Source organism: Hylobates moloch, unplaced genomic scaffold (genome assembly GCF_009828535.3).
Source record: "Hylobates moloch isolate HMO894 unplaced genomic scaffold, HMol_V3 SCAFFOLD_17, whole genome shotgun sequence".
NCBI classification, from domain to species: domain Eukaryota; kingdom Metazoa; phylum Chordata; class Mammalia; order Primates; family Hylobatidae; genus Hylobates; species Hylobates moloch.
This window is the reverse complement of record NW_026652292.1, coordinates 43,501,165-43,524,853: the sequence shown is the minus strand read 5'-3', so window position 1 is coordinate 43,524,853 and position 23,689 is coordinate 43,501,165. Positions and strand designations below refer to the sequence as shown.

The following is a 23,689-nucleotide window of genomic DNA, read 5'->3' as shown; positions in this document are numbered from 1 at the left end:
TCAACAGATCTAATGATTATCTCCACAGATACTAAAATATCATTTGGCAAATTCAGCATCCAATCCTTATTTAAATATACACACACACTCAAGAAAACAGAAATTGTGGGATACTCTCTAAGATGGTGACAAAGCCAACATCTTACATAATGTAGAAATACAGGAAGTAATTCCTCTAAAGAAAGAAACAAGGCAGGGCCAATACTATTTAACACTGGACTGGAGATGTTAACCAATGATAGGAGATGAGAGAAATCAATTATGAGGCAAAAGTACTGTAAAGAAAGCGACCAAAACCCCAAGGAAAAAAAATATGTGAAGGACATCAACAGCCAATTCACTAAAGTAAATTTAAAAATGGTCCTTATCAAAACAGAGAGCCTAGAAGTAATGATACACAAGGAGCAAAAAGCACACCAAGTGGTTTTTAAATATCACTGTCCATTAAAAAGGCCCTTAGAGAAATGTCTAAGTCCTGGGCTAGGATATGTAAAGTACAAGATGAGCCTGGGACATTTTTATTAGCCAGAAAAAAAAAGAAAATACTAAAACAAAGATGGAAACACATCAAAGGGACATGAGAACCAGTTGAAAGACACTCCCATGGGCCTTTGATGTTCAATAAATTAAACGTCAAAATGATGGCAAAGGATCAAATAAAGAATCCACTGGTTCATGCCAGTATTAACATACGAGGTGGGGAGAGCTCTTACAGTAAAATGTCAATTAATAAATGTAGAAGATGGAGTTAGAAAATTCCCACTTGGCAAGTTTTTATTTGTTTTGTAAAATAACTTGGTTCTTTGTGAGGCCGAGGCGGGCGGATCATGAGGTCAGGAGATCGAGACCATCCTGGCGAACACGGCGAAACCCTGTCTCTACTAAAAAAAATACAAAAAATTAGCTGGGCATGGTGATGGGCACCTGTAGTCCCAGCTACGCAGGAGGCTGAGGCAGGAGAATGGCATGAACCTAGGAGGTGGAGCTTGCAGTGAGCGGTTTACGCCACTGCACTCCAACCTGGGCGACAGAGCGAGAGACTCCGTCTCAAAAAAAAAAAAACAAAAAAACAAAAAAACACTTGGTTATTTCCTTGGGTTTCTATGCTCTAGAATACTTTATGTAGTATCACTGGGATTAAATGGTCAAGAGTTTCATTAATGAAGCATCTGGACACACAATGCACGTGTGTTGTTCTTGAGAGCTTTTTCTATTTTCTCAAATGTTATCGTAGTAACAACTCATTTACAACAGAATCATCAATGGATGCTAAAACTCGTGGGTGAAAGTTTGATGAGGAACAAGCTATATAAACAAACAGAATGCAGGTGCGACACTGCTCAAGTTCATCATTACCATCCATTAATAATGTAAAATTGCCCTCTAAATTCCCCTTACAAAACTTCTAGACTAAAAATTATAATACTTTATTTTTGAGATTTCAACAAAATAACTAATATAAGAAAAGAATAAAATTTGTCTTCTATAATTTAACAAAGCATGAGTCTAGAGTTTAGGGAACAAAAATGTTAGCTAATATGAACAGGAATTTTTCAAAATGTAATTATGCTAAAAAATATGAAATAAAGTAGTATTCCCAAATGAAACTTAAGTAAAATATATTTACAAAAAGCTCACTTTACAGACTGGAGTGAAATAGCCAGGAGAGTTAAGTGGTAAATTATGTTATATCATTATTAAATAAAAGGGAAATTTTTTTCTTCCATCTAAATAATCCATAAGCAAAAACTGGTATTTTTTTAAATGAAGAAAACATACTGGTTTGGTCATATCCTAGTGTGATAGGTGCTATAACAGCAACACTTGTAATAAACAAAGGCCTACCTTTTAAATCTATAACTTAAAAATTATGCCTAAGTAGGCTGGGCATGGTGGCTCATGCCTGTAATCCTGGCACTTTGGGAGGCCAAGGTGGATGGATCACGAGGTCAGGAGTTTGAGACCAGCCTGACCAACATGGTGAAACCCCATCTCTACTAAAAATACAAAAACTAGATGGGTGTGGTGGCACGTGCCTGTAATCCCAGCTACTCAGGAGGCCAAGGCAGGAGAATTGCTTGAACCCAGGAGGCGGAGACTGCAGTGAGCCAAGATCGTGCCACTGCACTCCAGCCTAGGCGACAGAGCGAGACTCCATATCAAAAAAAAAAAAAAAATTATGCCTAAGTCAACTACTGGCATAGCTCAGAGATATTGCAGGTTCAGTTCCAGGCCACCTTAATATAGCAAATATCATACTAAAGCAAGTCACACACATTTTTTGGCTTCCCAGTGCATATAAAAGTTATGTTTACACAATACTGCAATATACTAAGTATGCAATAGCATTACATCATAAAAAACAATGTGTATACCTTAACAATACTTTATTACTAAAACCTGCTAACGCTCATCTGAGCCTTCAGTCAGTCTTAATGTTTTTGCGGATGGATCATCTTGCCTAGAAGTTTATGGCTGCTGACTGATCAGGGTGGTGGTTGCTGAAGATTGAGGTGGCTGTGGCAATTTAAAAAAATAAGACAATAGAGTTTGCTGTATCAACTGACTCTTCCTTTCAGGAAGATTTCTCTGTAGCATGTGATGCTGTGTTTCATAGCATTTTACCCACAGTAGAACTTCTTTCAAAATTCCTATCAAACCTGCTGCTGCTTTATCAACTAAGTTTGGGTAATATTCTAAATCCTAATCCTTTGCTGTCATTTCAGCAATGTTCACAGTATCTTCACCAGGAGTAGATTCCACTTTCTTTGTTCATCCATTAGAAGCAACTTCTCATCTGTTCAAGTTTTATCATGAGATTGCAACAATTCAGTCTCATCTATAGGCTCCACTTTTAATTATAGTCCTCTTGCTATTTCCACTACATCTGCAGTTACTTTCCGCACTGAATTCTTGAACCTCTCAAACTCATCTATTAGGGCTGGAATCAACTTCTTCCAAACTCCTGTTCCTGTTGACATGAATGCTCTTAATGACATCTAGAAGAGTGACTCCTTTCCAGAACATTTTCAATTTACCCAGATCCATCAGAGAAATCACCACCTACATCTGGCATGTATTTCTCAAAAAATTAGAAAGTTGAAATTACTCCTTGAACCATGGACTGCAGAATGGATGTTGTGTTAGCAGGCACGAACACAACATTCATGTCCTTGTATATCTCCATTATAGCTCTTGGGTAACCAGGTACGTTGTCAATGAGCAGTAATATTTTTAAAGGAATCTTTCTGATCAGTAGGTCTCAACAGTGGGCTTAAAATATTCAGTAAACTATGCTGTAAACAGATATAGTGTCATCCAGGCTTTGTTGTTCCATTCATAGAGTGCAGACTAGATTTAGCATAATTTTGAGAATGGTAGATGAGTACTGGCTTCAATTTAAAGTCACCAGCTGCATTAGGGCCCTAACAAGAGAGTTGGCCTGTCCTTTGACACTTTAAAGCCAGGCACTGACTTCTCTCTAACTATGAAAGTCCTAGATAGCATTTTCTTTCAACAGAAGGCTGTTTTGTCTACATTGGAAATCTGTTGTTTTGTGTAGCCACCTTCATCAATGATCTTACCTAAATCTTCTTGGATAACTTGCTGCAGCTTCTGCATCAGCACTTGCTGCTTCACCTTGCACTTTTATGTTATGGAGATGGCTTCTTCCCTAAACCTTATGAACCAACCTATGCTGCCTTCAAATTTTTCTTCTGCAGCTTCTTCATCTCTCTCAGTCTTCATAGAATTGAAGAGAGTTAGGAACATCTCTAAATGTTGTGGTTGCTTTGATCTTCTATCCAAACCCACTAAAACTTTCTCCATATCAGCAATAAGGCTGCTTTGCTTTCTTATCATTCTATGTTCACTGGAATGAACTTTAATTTCCTTTAAGAATTTTTCCTTTGCATTCACAACATGGCTGTTTGGTGCAAGAGACCTAACTTTTAGCCTATCTCAGCTTTTGACATGACTCACTAAGCTTAATCATTTCTAGCTTTTGATTTAAACTCAGACATGTGACTCTTCCTTGCACTTGAACACTTAGAGGCCATTGTAGAGTTATTAATTGGCCTAATTTCAATACTGTTGTTTCTCAGAATAAGTAGGCGCAAGAAGAGGTAGAGAGATAGGGGAACTGCTAGTGATGCAGTTCAATCACACACAATATTTATCAATGATTCACTGTCTCACAGAAGTGCAGTTCATGGCACCCCAAAACAATTACAATGGAAACATCAAAGATCACTGATCACAGGTTATCATAACAGATATGAAATGAAAAAGCTTGAATATTGTGAGAATTACCGAAATGTGACAGAGACACAAAATGAACATAGGCTGTTGGAAAAATGGCATCAATAGACTTGCTCAATGCAGGTTGACAAATAACTCCAATTTGTAAAAGACTCAGTATCTGCCAAGTACAATAAAGTGAAGTCCAATAAAACAAAGTGTGCTGTATGTACAAGTCAAATTTTGATTGAACAAAATTCTAATTTGACATAGTCAAACTATCAGGTATAGGAGTATTTCTTTAATTTTTTTTAAAAGCAGTGAAACCATTTTTTTTCATAACAAAATCTTACACAGAATCCCGAAATGGGAAAAAAGCACAATTTCCCTGTTTGAATTCAGGATGAAGTATCCAGAAAGTGTAGTATTCTACATGTCTTCCTTCCAGGTCTCTACTGGAAAATCTAGGCATCTAGAGTTTAAGCAAAGTACACTATAAAGGGTTCTTAATTATAAAAAGATACCAATTCAACTAATTGTAATAAAGTAAGACTTTTTTTTCAGTCCACTTACCTACATTCCACATATAGGCTTGTGATCTTACAGTGACATTTTATTCTAAGCATCTGAACACAAGGTGGACATTCTCCAGGGTGACATGGCAAAATACATGGGTGAAGACAACCTAGTGGCCGTGACTTGGAGCACCCTTCCTCACAATGAAGGCATTCTGGGCCAGCCTGAAAAACAGCATGGAAATAAATCACCTAAGTACAAGGTAAGCCTAACATTTCTATATGTTACAGTTATAAAATTTATATATCCCATTAAAATAAAGTACTTCTGCAGCTCTTAGAAACACAGTTAATCAAATGGTACATGCTCTCATTTACCTTAAAAATATTCAAACTAAAGAACAGCAAGATTGTCGATATGACTATTATTCATACAGATTTTTTTTCCTATGAGCCTCATTAAGTCAAACTGCCTCATTTTTAAATGAACCTTAAAATGGACTATATAAAGTATCCCACTAAAAATGTAAATTACTTCCTAAAGAATCGTCAAAGACAGAAATAAAATATACAGAGTAAAAATGTTCATTCATTTCTATACAATAATCAACACTGAACTAAAGAAATCAATACACTGTTAACACATAAATAAAAATTCCAAAGCACTAAACAGTCTGGAGGTAATTATCTCATCTCGCCAAAGAGAAACACATATACAATGAAAAAAGAATGACCAGTAGTTTATATTTTAATGCACATCAATGAATTAAAGTTAAATTACATTTTACAAATAAATGTACCTCAATGTAACTTAACAAGGCACCTCCCTTTTCTCTAGTGATTTAATAATGTTAACTAGCATTATAATCTACTAAATAAGGTTAAAAATACTTATTTCAGGATATTGTTTGTTTTCTCACATCATACTTGAGGTAAAATAAGAGAGCTATAGACATGGATACTAAATCTTAAAGGTCAAACATTTTTATTATCATTCCAAAGAGAAGCCATGATTACAACAGTTATTATAAAATTCTAAGCTATTTTTTGACATATAGGATTAAAAAGAAATAGTGTTTCAAATTATAAAAATATTATTTTACAAATTATTTTTTAAAAAACATGTGCCAGGCATTGTTCTTGGCACTGGGAAGACATGAGATAGGCTCCTGGAACTTACATTTATGTGAAGAGGTAAAGAACATGAATATAATGTCTTTGTAACTACTCTGAAGAAAGATAAAGCAGGATAAGAAAGAGTGATGGCAGCAACAAGGAAGCCTGACTGATAAAGATCACATGTGAATAGAAATTGAGTTAAATGAGGGAGAGAGCAACCAGAAAGGAGAGTTCCAGAGGAAAGGAACAAGTACAAAGGCTCTAAGAAGAAACAAATGTGGAATGTTCAAGTAACAGGATGAACAGAGGCAGAAGTGAGTAAGCAAGAGAGTGATGAGCAGTCAGATGAAAGTTGGGAAAGACAGTCAGGAGTTAGATCATTACTGAGCCTTTATAGGCCATTGAAAAGGATTTAAATTTTGGTCTGAGAGTGACTGAAAACTACCAAAGGATATGGAGCAGGAAGATGATACTTGATTTAAATTTTTTAAAAGATTAATCTGGCTGATGCAGTAAAACAAAGTGAGAGTAGAAATGTTGGTTAGGAAATTACTGCAGAAATCTAAGTCAAAGGTAATGGTGGCTTAGATGAGGATGGTAGTGGTACAGGTTATGAGCAACTGTCAGATTCAGGATCTATTTTGATGACAAACCTAACAGGATTTTCTGTGGGAAAAGGACAACAAAGACAAGAAAGAAATCAAGCATGATTCCTATGTCTTTGATCTGCACAACTGGGTAAAAATGGTAAAATGACTTTCTGAGATGGGGAAGACTGAGCAAGTATTAGGCAGTGAGTAACAAAATATGCAAAGAGAACCAAAGTTAACATAGAGTTTATTTCATTTGCTCTTCCTAACTATGTGGTACACCTACAAAAATCTTCTATTTAAATAACATGAGTAGAAGAGCACATTGGGCTGGGAGTTAAAAGATCAGGCACAGTACTTTCTGATTTGCTACTCTCCTATTGCAGAACCATGGACAAGTCACAGAGCTTCCGTTTCCCTATCTACAAAACAAAAAGTACTTAGAATATGAGCTCCTTCCAGCTATGAGAGAAACAAACAAAAAATCACTGAATCTACACTTACTAAATTATCTTCCTGGATCACTTCCAATATCAAGTTCTATCTTCTAGGAAAGACTATCTTAGTTAAGAAATACAGCAAGTCCATCTGTCAAATATCATATGCAGTTCTCATTTAAAAAGAAAAACAGAAGCTTTAACCCAGGAAGCAATTTGGGGATAATCCACAATAAATCTCTAATAGTCATATCAGCTTTGAAAATAAGCTTTTTCTGACTCACTTCGTATTCTGGAAATCTGGAAGAGGGAAGCCATGGAGCAGCTACACCCTAACTAGTTAAAATGATTTTGTATCATTATTTGTTAGTTTGATTTTATAATTCTAGTATCTTTTTTGTTTTATCATGAGTACATTTTTGAGGGTCAAGGCACGGATTGATGAAGAAATTATAAGCAATACATTTACACATATGTTTGCACATGAAAAAGAAGAATACCTATGTTGTCATGTATTATAAAAGACAAAAAAAACCTAATGATGCAACTAAAATTTTCAATAACATAAGTCATATTAATAATTTAAATAGTTGTAAATTTAATGTTAATAATAAAGTGACACTTAAAATTTTCTGGCCTATTTCTCATTTAGACCCTAGTATTACAACTCCCTATAGAACGGAAGTCTAGAAAAAAATTATTTTAAAACTAAAATTTAACACTAGCTACATTTGTTTTTCCTTGTAAGATGACAATTTTTAGAGACCTTTGAAAAGCTGAGTTCTCATATACTTGTAAAATGCTTTTAGTTAATTATACATATAGAAACACTGCTCATCTGTGATGCCATTTATTTTACTTTTAACAAAAGATTGGGAATTTACTTAAATTTATTAAAATTATGAACATCATCCATCCTGTGTGTCAGGTTTGAAAACTAACTTAGAGTAAATGCTCTAAACTCAGATATGAACAGAGAGAAATGGAGGTGATACTCTTACTTACTATCTAAGAAGATACATAACCTATGTATTTTTATCATAAAACCATATCCTATGTATTAACACAGGTGCGGTATGTAAAGGGTTCCACATTAAAAGGCACATTATTATGAGCTGGAATAAAGACACAGAACTATATACACCAAGCTGTTTAAGGCCAGCTGTCTTAGGAAAGGAAAAGAAGGAGAAGGGATGAGGGCAAAAAAAGAGGAAGGAAGCTAAAGCAAAACAAAAATATTCATGGTCTAACTGTTGAAAAAACGTTTCAAGAATACTATAGGCAGATATACATTCAATCTAAGAACATTACCTTGTTTTTTCCAGTGCAGCCATCAGTTTTGGTTACTTTGTGGCATTCTTTCATACATGTGTGATTCTGACAATCTAAGATTCTTCCACAAACTCTTTTACAAGAGTAGGGTCCTACAGCATGGCATGGTAGTGGACTCACCTTTAAAAATAAAGGAAATCAGCACAGCACACATTACACAAACGTTTCTGGACATACTATATGTTTCCAAAATTACTCTGCTATCATTTGAGAATAAGTTTCAGAAAGGTGTAAGTTTGCACGAATAATAATATTATCAAAATCAAATAACCTATCAAAATATTCCAAAGTAATGAATGCCAAGAAGCAAAGTGTTCTCCTCCTAAAAGGAAAATTCAATATGATTCTGTAGTGAATGCATATCCACAGGCTAATTCTCAAATAAAGGCACTACATATTTTTTAAATTAGTAGATAAATTCTTGTACTCTTTATAACAGTAAAATAACAATACTTTGACTTTATTATTTCTAACAACTCTAGTAAAGTTATACTAGTATGTGATAGTATAGATTATTAGCTTTACTTAAAAATTGTGCCTGTAACTCACCTCATGTTTCCCAAGACATTCCCTACAAGGAAAAAATAAAATAAAATGAAAACATTACAAATTATTCAAAAATAATACCTAAAGATGCTAATTCTACTAGCACTAAAAAAATAAACACATATGGAATAAGCAATTTATAGTAAAGTTACAGGACACAAAGTTAATATACAAAGGTCAACTGATTTCCTATATAGTAGCAATAAGCAATTAGAATTTGAAGTTAAAAACATAATACTACATTAGCACAAAAAATGAAACACTTGGGTATGAATTTAACAAAATATATACAAGATGTCTATGGGAAAACTATAAAATACTGATGAAAGAAATCAGAGATTTAAATAAATGAAGCAATATTCCATGTTCACAGTTATGAAGGCTCAAAATTATTAAGATGTAGTTTATTTCCAATTTGATCCAGATTCAACATGATTCCAATCAAAATCCCAGCAAGTTATTTTGTATATATCAACAAACTGATTCTAAAGTCTATATAGAAAGATAACAGACCCAGAACAGCCAACACAATACTGAAGAAAGCAAAGTCGAAAGACTGACACCACCCAACTTCAAGAATTACTATAAAGCTACAGTGATCAAGACAGAATGGTACTGATTAAAGAATAGGCAAATAAATGAATGGAAGAGAACAGAGAGACCAGACATGGAACCACACAAATCACAGTCTACTGATCTTTGGCAAAAGAGCAAAGGCAATTGAATGAAGAAAGGACATTCTTTTCAATAAATGATTCATGCTGGAACAAATGGACATCCGCTTGCAAAAAAAATCTAGGCAGACCCTAAGCCTTTCACAACTGTTAACTCAAAATGAATCACAGCTCTAAATGTAAAATGCAAAACTATAAAACACAGACAATCTGGGTAATTTGGGTTTAATTATGACTTTTTAGATACAACACCAAAAGCACAATCCATGAAATAAAAATGGATGATAGACGTCATTATACTAAAAATTACAGCTCTGCAAAGAACATTTAGAGAATGAAAAGCCACAAAGGCTGGGCGCAGTGGCTCACACCTGTAATCCCAACACTTTAGGAGGCTGAGACAGGAGGATCACCTGGGCACAGGAGTTTCAAGACCAGCCTGAGCAACATAATGAATCCCTGTCTCTACAAAAAATTAAAATTAAAAAAAATTAGCTGAACATGATAGTGCACGCCTACAGTCCCAGCTACTAGGGGGTTGTGGGGAGGGCTGAGGTTGAAGGATCATTTGAGCCCAGGAGGTCGAGGCTGCAGTGGGCTGTGATGAAGCCACCGCACTCCTACTCCATGAAAAGCCTGGGTGACAGAACTGAAATCCTGTCTCAAAAAAAAAAAAAAAAAAAAGGTTAAAAAGATAAGCCACAGACTGGCAGAAAATACTAGGAAAATGCACAGCTGGTAAAAGACTTGTCTTCAAAATATACTCAATAAGAAAGCAAATAACGCAATATAAAAATGGACAAAAAGGAACAGGAAATTAAACACTGCATGTTAAATTAAACACTGCATGCTCTCACATGTAGAAGCTAAAAAGTTGATCTCATAGAAATAAAAAGCAGAATAGTTACAGGATGGAAAAGGTAGAGGGAGGAGGAGATAAGAGAGATTTGTTAAAAAATAAAATTACAGCTAGATAGGAAGAACAAGTTCTGGTGTTTTATAGTTATCCTACAGTGCCATAAAACCATTGTTATCTATTGTTAACTATAGATAACAATAGTTACCTATAAAATGGATATCTATAGATATAGATATCTACAACTATAGTTACAGATAACAATAGTTAACAATAATATATATTTTCAAATAGCTAGAAAAGAGGATACTGAATGTTCCCAAAACAAAGAAATGATGTCTGAGATAATGGATACGCTAATTGCTCTGATCTGATCACTGTATATCACACTGTATGTACTGAAACAGCATTACATTTCCTATAAATATGTATAATTATTATGTATCAATTAAAAACAGAACGGCTAAAATCTAAACACTGACGATACCATACGCTGGTGAGAATAAAGGGCAACAACAATTCTCACTCACTGTTGTGAGAATGCAAAATGATTCAGACACTTTAATAAACAGTTTGACAGCTTCTTACAAAGCTAAACAAAGTCTTACCATGAGATCCAGCAATTACACTCCTAAGTATTTACCCAAATGAGCTGAAAACTTATGTCTACACAAAAATCTGCACATAAATGTTTATAGCAGCTTTATTCTTAATTGCCAAACTTGGAAGCAACCAAAATGTTCTTCTATGGTAAATGGATAAACAAACTATGGTACCTTTATGCAATGTATTATTATTCAATGATAAAAATAAACGAACTACCAATCCATGAGAAGACACAGAGGAACCATAAAACCATACTGCTAAGTGAAGAAGCCAGTCTGAAAATGCTATATACTGTGAAAATGCTATATACTGTATAAGTCCAACTATTGACATTCTGGAAAAGGCAAAACTACAGAGACAGTAAAAAGACACGCAGTTGCTAAGAGTTTGAGACGGGGAGGGGAAAAGAAGGTTGAACAGGTATAGCACAGGGCATTTTTAGGGCAGTGAAACTATTCTGTATGAAACTATAATAGTAAATACATGGCACTACGCATTTATTAAAACCCACAGAACCATATAACACAGAAAGTAAATCCTAATGTAATCTATGGACTTTAGCTAATAATAAAGTACCAATATTGGTTCCTCAACTGTAAAAATTGTATCACTAATGAAAGTTGGTAATAGAGAAAACTGGTATGGGGGCACACATAGGAACTCTCTATACTTTCTTTGCAATTTTCTCTGTAAACGTGAACACATTCTTAAAAAATAAAGTCTATTTAAGAAAATAAACACATCATTTCCCCTTCCAGGGACTGGCTTAAAAATGGTCTAATGAAATGTCAAAAGAGTTCTCCTGTAGAGCTTCGGAGAAGTTTCCTTACCCTTTAAAAAAAGAAAAGAAGAAGAAAAGGAAAAGGTGATGATGACATACAGAAGGCTACACATTTCCATTTCTCCCTTTGGAAACTTTCATGTCTGGGTTGAGAAGTTAACAGAAAGGCAAACAGCCTGAGGTCAAAGATGACACACTGAGGATAACAAAATGGAAAGACAATCTGAGCTCTTGATGATGGGTGATTGAGTGAACCAAATTAATCAACTATAGAGCTGCTCTACTTCCAGTCTAATTATGTGAGGGATAAATGTTACTGCGCTTTTTATTTAGGTTTTCATTTAGATTTTGTAGTTTCTACTGTACAAATCTTATATTCTTTTATTGAATTTCTTAAACAAAATGTTCTTTTCAGGCTATTAAGTGTAATTGTTTTCTTAATTTCATTTTCAGTTTGTTTGTTTCCAGTGTACAGAAATTCCACTGGCTTTGTATAGTGATGTTTTCTACAACAGTAATGAACTCATTAAGTACCTCTAATAGCATTTTTGAGGACTCCTTAAGACTTTTCACACACAAGATCATGTCATCTGAAAATACAAATAGTTCTTCTTTATTCCAAGTAAAAAGACATTTTTAATTTCTTTTTCTAGCCTAATTGTTCTGGCTAAAAATTCTAGTACAATCTTGAAAGAAGTGGCAGGAGCAGGCATCCTAGTCTTGTTCCTGTTATTAGGGAGAAAACTTTCAATCTTTCACCACAATGTATTATGTGAACTGTGTGGGCTTTTCACAGATGCCCTTTATCAGGTTGAGAAAATTATCTTTTCTTCCATGCTTTTTGAGTGCTTTTATCAAGAAAGTGTGTCAGATTCTGTCAAATGCTGTGCTACATCCTGAACCTGGAAAGAGAAGGTTGCAGTGAGCCGACACTGAACCACTGCACTCTAGCCTGGGTGACAGAGACTCCATCTCAAAAAAAAAAAACAGACTAAGGAACTCAATGGTAATTAGGTACTTATGACCTAATTACTTAGGTAATTATGACAGCATTTTCATGCCTATGAATTATAATATCAATGTCTCTTCTGTTTCTCTCAAGGAAAAATTTTAGGCCACTAATAATTCTAACTTAGAGATATTTGCAACAACTTGGTTCCTCATAACTTAAGTCCTCAGTAAAAGAGTAGTCTCAAATAACTGAATACCTACATGAAAAACCTCTCTGCTAACTATACAGCCCTCCTCCATCAAATCTACAGACTAAAATTACCCTATTTGTGCATACATCTCCTAACAACACTTTGCTTCCCAACTTGACTGTGTGACCAATACACAAAAATATACATGCTATTTCAACTGGGAGGAATGTTGTGGAAATGAAAGCTTTTAGAATTAAAAAACAAAAACAATCCTCTCTTTAAAACACCAATACACCAGAAATACCAATGTTTAATTTGTCACCTCAGTTGTAGACAGCAGCCCCTTTTCTAATTTTATGTTGCTTCTCAGCATTCTGCGCTTTTTTCCCTATACTCCATAACCTCTGCTGGAAGTATAAAAAATTCCAGGATTCTGTATTACTGTAGGTTCAGCTCCTTACAGCTCAGTCCCAGTCATTCACTGGCCCATCCAGGAAACTACTTCCTCTCATTTCCAAGGCTTCCTTTAAATATTCCCCAAGTTTGCCTTATCTAAAACCTGGCTTTCTTCTGTCTTCAGGGAGCTTACACTCCAGTATGGGAGACATCAGGAAAACTAACAAATGATGTTCCTTGGATTTGTTTTTGTAATTGCATGCACAAGTTGCTATGGAAAGCTAAAGAGGGCATCAAACTCCAACTGGGGGTAAAGACTCAAAAAAAGATATCTATAGTAGGTTTATATGTAAGTATGACAAACATGTTTGAAAAGAAAGAAGGTTAAGACAGACAGACTAGTTGATAGGCTAGGCCTGAAATAATAATGAACTGAACTAAGAAAAAAGGGAGACTGACTTCAGATACCCTTCAAGCTATGTCAAAAGTTTTTTTGTTTTTTTTTTTTAATTCAAATTCTAATACTTACATAGGAATAGGAACTTGACATGGAGGACATGGTAATGCAGTCTGAATAAATGCTGGCTCAGAAGGCTGTTCCCAAGGACCTGTAGGCTGGTGCTACAAATAAAATACGTAAGAATGTTAAGTCAGAGGTATTAAATCATATGGCCATTTTAAGAATCTAAGAAAACAGTTCCATGTATCCTCTGCTCAAGCAGGTTGAAATTTTTTCAAATAATCAATAAGTTGTGCTTACTGAAATATTTCATTTTATCTATATTAAATGTTCCCCTCCACACACATTTGGTATTAATAACTGAGACAGAACCCAGTTTATAAATGGTAGAACAAAGGCAGTGTAGCCTCCTTTGCTTCCAATAAGGAAATGAGAAAAACAATTGTAAACTGCAACATCTACCAATTGAATATAATCTCCATTATTTTACTCACTGTTGTTCCTCAGCACCTAAAAAAATGCTTGATATTTAGTAAGGGCTCAATAAACGTTCATGAGGCTGGGCTGGGCGTGGTGCCTCACGCCTGTAATCCCAGCACTTTGGGAGGCCAAGGCGGGCAGATCACTTGAGGTCAGGAGTTCGAGACCAGCCTGATCAACAAGCTGAAACCCCATCTCTACTAAAAATACAAAAATTAGCTGGGCGTGGTAGCAGGCACCTATAATCCCAGCTACTCAGGAGGCTAGGGCATGAGAATCACAGAACCCGGGAGGTGGAGGCTGCAGTGACCCAGATCACACCACTGCACTCCAGCCTGGGCAACAGAGTGAGACTCCGTTTCAAAAAAAAAAAAAAAATTAAATAACTAAAAATAAATATTAAATATTAAAAAGTGAACAAATATTTAAAATAAGGTTATAGGAGGTATCTATAACCCTAAACCACAATAAATGAAGGAGGACTGCCAAATTCATCTATATCGTGATCATAATGAACTATCACACTGTATTTGCAAACATTGGTTTCACTCCTTTTCTACACGGGAGTTGCTTAAAACAAAATCAAGTCTTGATTACCTTGTACCCTGCTCCAAGCACAGTGTTTCCCAATAAGTGCTTAATCATTGCTCGTTGAAAAACTAAGTAAAAGCAAGAAAGTACAACCCACAGCAATGCACTATTTCTCTAATAGCATTATTACCTTACCCTGCCAGTCTGCTTTATTAATGCTTGATCATGACACGGAGCAGGACACAAGTGACCACATTTCTCCAAAACTTTTTGGCAAGGTTGATGACATGGTGGACAAGAGCCAAAGTGACAGCGATGTTTTTCTTGACTTGTATGATGACAAGTTGGTGGTCGACTAAATCATAAAGTACAATTTTCAAAAATTACTTTTAGTCATTGAGTAATTACATCTAAAGGACAATTATCTATTTACATATCTTCTGATTCCATATAGAATGAGTATACTGTGAATATTAATATTTTAAAACACTGAAGCAAAATTAAATTAAAATATTAAAAGGCCAATATGAATTTAAATTTGTACAACATCAGACAGACGCTTGTGCAAAGCTTCAAACTCACCTGCATTGCTCCTTGCACTTGGGTGGTCTTGTGGTACGTTCTCGGCCACAGGGCACTGTCACCTTTGTATTGCCACAATTACACTTCACATCTATGGTTTCTGGGCAGGGATAGCAACTGCCTGAAAAAAAAACAGTCTGACAATTAAAAAGTTTCCTTAACTACCCAAATCCCTATCAATGGTAAAATACATAAAAATTTAGTATATTCACACAATGGGATACTCTACAACAAGAATGAAGAAACTACAACAACATGAATGAATCTTACCACAAAACATTGAGCCAGACACAAAGAGTACATAGTGCATGATTCCATAAACAAGAAAAACTAATCTGTACTGTTCAAAATCAGAGGTGATAGTTATGAAGGATGCAAGGAAGGTGTGGAAAATTCTGGTAATGTTCTGTTTAATGATGTAAGTTTTGGTTACCTGGCTATGTTCAGTTTGTAAAAATTCAACAAGCTGTATACTTTTTATTTATAATACCTTTCTCTTTTTTTTTTTTTGTAATAGGGTCTCACCCTGTGCTCAAGCTGAGTGCTGTCGCATGATCATAGCTCAGTGCAGCCTCAACTTTCTGGGCTCAAGCAATCCTCTCACGTCAGCCTCCCAAGTAGCTGGGACTACAGACACATACCACCATGCCCAGTTAAATTTTGATTATTTATAGAGATGGAGGGGGCCTCACTATGTTGCCCAGGCTGGTCTCGAACTCCTGGACTCAAGCAATCTTCCCACCTCAGTTTCCCAAATGCTGGGATTACAGGCGTGAGCCACCGCACCCAGCCCCTGATTTATAACACTTTTCTCTCTGTATACTGGTACCTCAATAAAGTTTTAGACATTTCTCTAAAATGTGCTGAAACTTCTGTTCTAAATAACAAATTTAACACATTACTCATTCAAAACTAAAACAAGCAAAAATTGATTTAAGTCTTTGGAAAATTTAACATTAACAATAATATCGCTGGCCTACTTTCATACATCTATCCAAGTACACAATTTTTAGATGAATTCCCAATAACTTCTTTCTCATGACCTGATATTGGTTAGTAGCAAGTACAGTCAATTTTACATTAATTGTACTTTGTGGAAGACTAAGTATTAAGCCACCATTTTAGGATATAATCCCAAATAGATCTCTTCTAAACATAAAAAAAAAAATGTTATTTTGGTTTCAGCTTTTTACGCTCTTTTGTTATGGGTTGGCAGAAATATAAAAAAACAAAATCAAAGAAATCTTTAAAGCAGGCTATAAAGTTCGCTCCAAGAGGTTCTGTCATCATCTGAAGGGCTTTCTTCCACTCTAGTTTTCCCAGTAAGGAACTCTATCAGAAATGAAATAACGAAGGAAGAAGAGTTTTCAACAAAGAAATGAGTGTCTTAAAGAGACTGTTGCCTAGGTGTCAGGACCAAGCAAAACATGAACCGGGAGTCAACCTGATAAAGATTAAAGATGGACAATATCCTGGCTTAAGTGCCTCTAGAAGTTCAAAATAGTTCCCTAAAACAAACACAAATTAAGAATTATAATTCAAATAATGAACATAGAAAAAGAGAAAATTAGAGGTAAAACACTGTAGGGTCAAACATAACATTTATTATACAAAACACCAAATGTGTTTTGACACATATATTCTTGATGTTAATGCAAGTCAAGTTATCCTAACCCACATATCAAGTTTTATTTTTATTTTACCTAAAGAATGACTACAAGTTGTATTTTTAAAGTTGATAGTGATATTTAAGTCGGTTCTCATTTGGCATATTATATCAGTTTCTATACTTAACAATGACAATTTTTCGTTCATCTTCAGCAGAAGAACTTACCAAACATAACCTTTTTGTTATTCTAAACAACAGTATCACATTTTTTAAAATTAAATCTTGAAAATAAGGGATAATTTCTCTAAACAGTCTCCCTGCTGACCAACAGAATTCATTATAATTAAAATAGCTTCCATGATAATACTTTCAAAATGAAAAAATAGTATAGGGAGACTCTAACTATACTGACCAATACCAGTTAATAGCCAAAATAGGCATGATTTGGGTAGTTCTGAAACTATAAACACAGATGATCATGAATTTTAAAAAAACTATAAATCGGCTGGGTGCTGTGGCTCATGCCTGTAATCCCAGCACTTTGGGAGGCCGAGGCAGGCAGATCACGAGGTCAGGAGATCGAGACCATCCTAGTCAACATGGTGAAACCCCGGCTCTACTAAAAATACAAAAACTAGCTGGACGTGGTGGCATATGCCTGTGATCCCAGCTGCTCGGGAGGCTGAGGCAGGAGAATCACTTGAACCAGGGAGTCAGAGGTTGCAGTGAGCCGGGATCGCGCCACTGCACTCCAGCCTGGTGACAGAGAGAGAATCTGTCTCAAAAAACAAAACAAAACTATAAATCAAATTTTCATATACCCACAACATGAACATGCAGTTAGTATATTCCCCCTATAAATTACTGTATAATTCTGATTATGAAGGATTCTAGAATGATGGAAAAATGGTATGAAATTATGATTCCACATTCTTTTATAACTGTAAATGAAACAAATATTGACAGTTGCACAACAGCATCTTCCACATACTTTACATCAGGGAAAATTTTGTTGTGACTAATAAGCTTTTTTAAGGGTTAATAGAAATCTATCAAAACAAAACAAACAAAAAAACACCACTCTACCAAAAAATATCAAAACCTGAATCTGATCAAACCTCTAGATCCAATTAACAGGTTATCGAAAATACAGAGGACAGAGGAACATGTTAAATAATACCACAGAGATGCAATCTGCAAAACCCAGACTCTGAGAAACTAAATAAAGCAACCTAGTTTCTTCAACAAATAAGTCACAAGGGGAAAAAAGGAGCTAGAGGATGGAAATTATAGACTAAAAGACTTTAGAGACAAAACCAATTACAACATATCAATTTTATTAGGTTTTTGAGTCTATAAACTGATGTAAAAAATGAAGTTACTTATGAGACAACAAGAAATTTGAAAACCAGAAATTTGCTGATATGAAGAAATATGTTAACTACGTTTAGGTTAAGAATCCATCTTTTAGAGACAAATACTGAAATATTTATGGGCTTTGCTTCACAAAAATATGAGACAGGGAAATGCTTCTAACACTTCTCCAGTAAGTATGATATTTGCTCTAAACTTTTTGCAGATACTCTTTATCAGGTTAAGGATGTGTCTATTTCCAATTAAATTTTTATCTTATATAGATGTTAGACATTTATCAAGATGATCTCATTCCTCCTTTGGTCTTTTAATGTGGTAAATTACATAATATCAGATTTACTACTGCTAAACCAGTTATATCACAGAGATGTAGTTTGCAAAAATCTGCAAAAACTCAATGGGTCAGTGATGTAATGACTATAAAGGAAAATAAAATCTTTCTAGTGTTGGTGACAGCATACCTGAAAAACTATTTCTAAACTTCACTGGCAAATCAAAGAACACCTACAGGAAATGTCTACAGGGTAAATAGAATCTGACACTTTTCCTAATGAGGAAGGAATGTAGTATAATGGAAATATAAACACTGGGTTCACATCCTGACTCTGCGACTAGTTCTATTAACCTCGGGCCAATAGTCTCCTGGCCTGTTCCACATATAAAATAATAGTAGTTCCATATACGCTGCAGGATTTCTGAAAGGATAGGGAGATCAACTGAGAAACAGTTCAGTAGTTTGTTCTAGGTATTAAACTACTAAGTGGCAGAGTCTAGGCTTCAATCCAGGATTTCTTACTCTAAGTCCACGATCTTTCCAATACTGTATACCATATCTCAGTAGATTCCATTTCATATCAACATAATCCAAATGAGTGAAGTTAACTCAGTTTTTAATGTCTAGTAATAACTTATAACATAATTCTCAAAGTAGAATCCAGGAACCCTAGTGGTTCTTGAGACCCTTTCAGGAGGTCTGCAAGGTCTCACATGCATAGTTTTCCAGAAGCTAGTGAAAAGTGATATCCATAGCAGACTGAATGCAGAAGCATATATGAGAATCCAGCTATTTTCTGTTAAGCTGGACATTAAAGACATTTGTAAAACATATTACTTGTATTAAGATATAATGGGTTTATTATTGCTATTTTTTAAAAAATAATAAATATTATTACATTTTATTTTAATTTCAAATACAATAAATGTCAATGAATAAAACTCACATTAACAAAGGCCCTTTGGGGACCAAAAGAGTGTAAAGGGGTCATGAGATCAAAATGTTTAAAAATCACCAGCTTAGGACATTATCTAATCCTTTACTAGGTTTAACAACAAATAAGTATATAAAATTCAGAATAAATAAGGTGTTCAAAACGCTATGAACACCTTCATTGATTAAAAAATTGTGTGGGGAAAGTTAGGAAGTGGGAAAACAATATGGTGTTATAGAAAGGACAATACTTTTATATACAGAAATTCTGGGTTCAAACGTACTAGACATTTCCCTGAGTAAGTTACTGAACCCTCTTAAGCTTCAACCTCTTTGCCTATAAAATAGAGACACTGGCAAACTGCCTTACCTTCTTCTCAAGGTTAAGAGAGTCAAGTGAGATAAATAATGACTATAAAACACTATTTCAATACATTATATTGAATATTGACAATAAAAAAAACACTACATCACTACAAACATAAAATCATAGCTATTATTAAAGTTTACCTCTGTGACAGACAGATGGACACTTATGGTTTCTACATCCTAAAGTCCGTCCACAGTTTTGATCACAAGGTGGACAGTTTCCAGGGCAACACTAAAGAGAAAGCAATATATAAAGAACAGGTAATTAAAAAACCCATGAATAATAGGCATGTCATTACTAGTTACAGAACTTATGGAAAGCAAAAGATACACTTTTCACTAAAAGAAGTATTCAAGAATATCAACATTCTTCTGGTAAGTAAACATACTTCACTAAGAACTTATGATGACCTAATTTAACAAATCAAGCTAAATTTTCCTGACTTTCAGTTAATTATTCTATGATTCAAAACATTTCCATCAGATAATTTCATTCCTTTATCTATGCAGAGACTAATAACATTAACCAAAGGAATGTCAATTCAGGAAAACAATTAGTCTGGTTTTTTAAAAAATTTAATTAAAATCAATTCAACGTATAGATTCATTTGGCAGTTATTTATTTTCTTTTTCTTTTTTTCTTTTTTTTTCTTGAGACAGGGTCTGGCTCTGTTGCCCAGGTTAGAGTGTAACGGCACAGTCTTGATTGACTGCAACCTCCACCTCCCAGGCTCAAGCCATCCTCACACCTCAGCCTCCTGAGTACCTAGTTCTACATGCTCTCCCCACCACACCCGAGTAGTTTTTGTATTTTTGGTAGAGATGGAGTTTTGCCATGTTGCCCAGGCTGCTCTCAAACTCCTGAGCTCAAGCAATCTGCCCGCCTTGGCCTCCCGAAGTACTCGGATTATAGGCATAAGCCACTGCTCCTGGCTTCATTTGGCAGTTATTTTCAAACCATAGATTAAGAGACTAAAGAAGAGAAGCAAAGATAGGCTACTTGCATCCAGCTTTCTTTGTCACTTCCCTGGTTTCACAGACACTTCTGTGTCTGTGAGAAATATAGCTATCTATGACCTGTCCTAATTTTTCAATCATGGACACCAGTCAACTACTTCAAGTCTATATTGCCATCTTAACTCTTTCCTTAACTTCTTACTTACCTAACTTTGGAAAGGAAATAGACTACAATTGTCTTAAAGAAACTTAGGGTTGTATATAAGAGTAAGTTTCATTATATAAAAATAGCTAAAAACAAAATCTACACTATTAAAAAGCAATTAAGTCAATATAGTTTATTCTAAAAAATTAGCCAGGCATGGTGGTGCACGCCTGTAGTCCCAGCTACTCGGGGAGGCTGAGGCAGGAGAATTGCTTGAAGGAGGCAGAGGTTGCAGTGAGCCGAGATCACACCACTGCACTCCAGCCTGGACAACAGAGCAAGACTCCATCTCAAAAAAAAAGGCAATATAGTTTATTCAATTAGGCAAATGTTTATTGAGTAATACTATGTGCCTATCCTATCACTTTGCCAGTGGGGGAAAAGGTTATGTGGTCCATGACTTGAATAAGCCAATAGACACTTCTGTTTCGAGTTATGATGGAGTAACAACCAGATTTACACTCCTGTCTCAAACCACTAGAAAACCAGATAAAAGATATGAAGCTACAGTTTTGAGATATTAGATAATGAGGCAGCACAGATGGCAGTCCCTAACAGAAGGGAAACAAACTAGGTAAGTCTTGCAATGCTATCAGCTTACACATGAAGACTTCTGGCTATAGCACAAGGAGGAAGATCATAAGCAGAATCTGGCTGTCTCATGAAGTTGAGTAGGCAAAATTCGTAGTTCAGAGAGGCCAGTGTGGCTAGAATTTGTGCAGAGAAGGCAGCAGTACAGAAAAAGCTCTGAAGAACTCCAGAAAGAACTTCTTGGGTCTTTGGCTGAGTACTGGTCTGTATGTGTGTGAGAGGAAACAATCCAAAAGCTGAGAAAGAACCACTGGAAGGAGAAGGCAGAATAATTTCAAGAGATCACACAAGGCTGGGAAACAGTCTGTGTTCCTTACAGCCAGAGTAGAAGGACCTTCTAATACCTGGGCATCAAGTAGAGTACTTAGAAAACCTGTTGCCTCAGTAATGGGGCCAAATTAGCCCTAAACAAAAGAGTGTTCTGGTCACACTTAAAAATATCAAGCCTCTGAAAGAACAGTTTTTGAGTAACTTAACTTTGTCCTAGAATAAGGCTTAAAAATATTTAAAGAAATACAAATAAACAAAAAGAACCAGCACCCAAAAATGTAAAGTTCATGTCTAGAAACGATCAAAAATCATCTAGCAGACAAAGAAGCAGGAAAACATAACCCCAAAAAAGCAGAAAAGTCAAACAGAAACAGACTCAGAAATGAGAGATGACAGAATTAGTACACAGGGATATTAAAACAGACATTACAAATATAGCCTATCTCACATTCAAGTAGATAGAGGAAGCATGAACATGCTAAGGAGAAACACGGAAGATATAAAAAAGACCCAAATCCAACTTCTAGAGATGAAAATACACAACTTCTCAGATGAAAAACACAGGATGGGATAAAAAGCAGATTAGACAATGCAGAAGAAAATTAGCAATGTTGAAGACAAAACTATATAAAACAGAAACAGACTGAAAAATAAATATAGTATCAGTGAACTTAGAAATTCAAGCAGCATATAATATAGATGTCCTCGAAGTCTCAAAAGGTGATGGGTAGGGGAAAACAGAAAAAAAAAACCTGAAGAAATAAAAACCAAAAATTTCACAAATATAATAAAAACTATAAACCTATAGATCTAAGCAGCTCGATGAAAACTAAGTTAAGAAACATAAAGAACACCATACCAAGGAACACCAGAAACAAACTGCTGAAAACTGGTGATAAAGCGAAAGATCTTAATAACCAGCCAGAAAAAAAGAGAAACAATCAGTACAGAGGAACAGATACAACAATCACAGCATACTACTTATTGGAAAAAATGCAAGCTAAAAGATAGTAGAGCAATACCTTTTAAGTATGGGGGTTAAAAACTGCCAAACTAGAACTCTAAAGTAAAAATATTTTTCACAAAGACTAAAGAAAGGTATATTCAGACATACAAAGTTGAAAGAATTCATGGCCAGCACTACTAGAAATGTTAAAGGAACTCCTTCAGAATAGAAACAAAAATGAAATGTGATAGAAATGTGAGTCTATACAAAAAGATGAAAAACACCTAAACAAGTATGATGATAAATATCAAAAATTACTTTTTCTTATTTGTTCAAGCTATTGAAAAGATAACTGATTATTTAAAGCAAAAGTAAAGATAATGTATTTGGGGTTTATAAAATACACAAATATAAAACATGAAAATCATACATTTCAGTGATCAGAAATATCAAGCTGAGAGGACAATGCACAGGACAAGAAACTATTCTCATTTGAAAAAATTGGTACAATTCCCACTAGTACAAAAATTATCTAGATTAAGGTTCATCTAGAACATTTATTAATATATTAAAGCAAAGCGTATGCCTGAACATTTGAGAAACAATTCAAGACAGCACTTATTGTGGGCCCAAAATGGAGAAATTCAATATAGTCTTTAAATCAGGTTTCCAAGGTTAATACACAAACCTTTCTTCTACATTGATGCTTCTGACAGTCACGCATCTTAACACACTTAGTTTCACACAGATAAGGTTTATGACAAGGCATTCGTTTTGTATGCTTTCCACAGCGACAATGCTTTTCCACTTCCTGGAAGAATAAAAGAAATGCTATTAAAATTGATTTTGTTAATATTTTTTCCTCACATTGCAAC

At 35.0% G+C, this 23,689-nt stretch overlaps 1 protein-coding gene and 1 long non-coding RNA gene across 4 annotated transcripts in view; one reads left to right on the top strand and one right to left on the bottom strand.

Annotated features, from left to right (window-relative positions):
- NFXL1 (nuclear transcription factor, X-box binding like 1) overlaps window positions 1-23,689 on the bottom strand; it is a 52,030-nt gene that overhangs the window by 7,838 nt on the left and 20,503 nt on the right. For all 3 annotated transcript variants that reach the window (XM_032135712.2, XM_058430031.1, XM_032135713.2), the window contains 8 exons: window positions 23,503-23,625; window positions 19,987-20,077; window positions 15,287-15,407; window positions 14,900-15,059; window positions 13,763-13,854; window positions 8,782-8,803; window positions 8,212-8,352; window positions 4,813-4,979 (listed from right to left, as the gene is read on the bottom strand). In XM_032135712.2, coding sequence (XP_031991603.1) covers window positions 4,813-4,979; window positions 8,212-8,352; window positions 8,782-8,803; window positions 13,763-13,854; window positions 14,900-15,059; window positions 15,287-15,407; window positions 19,987-20,077; window positions 23,503-23,625 — 917 coding nt within the window. The remainder of the gene's footprint in view (window positions 1-4,812; window positions 4,980-8,211; window positions 8,353-8,781; window positions 8,804-13,762; window positions 13,855-14,899; window positions 15,060-15,286; window positions 15,408-19,986; window positions 20,078-23,502; window positions 23,626-23,689) is intronic.
- LOC131381605 (uncharacterized) overlaps window positions 1-23,689 on the top strand; it is a 70,991-nt gene that overhangs the window by 44,867 nt on the left and 2,435 nt on the right. The window contains exon 2 of the long non-coding RNA XR_009210458.1: window positions 4,863-5,017. This is a non-coding gene — a long non-coding RNA (uncharacterized LOC131381605). The remainder of the gene's footprint in view (window positions 1-4,862; window positions 5,018-23,689) is intronic.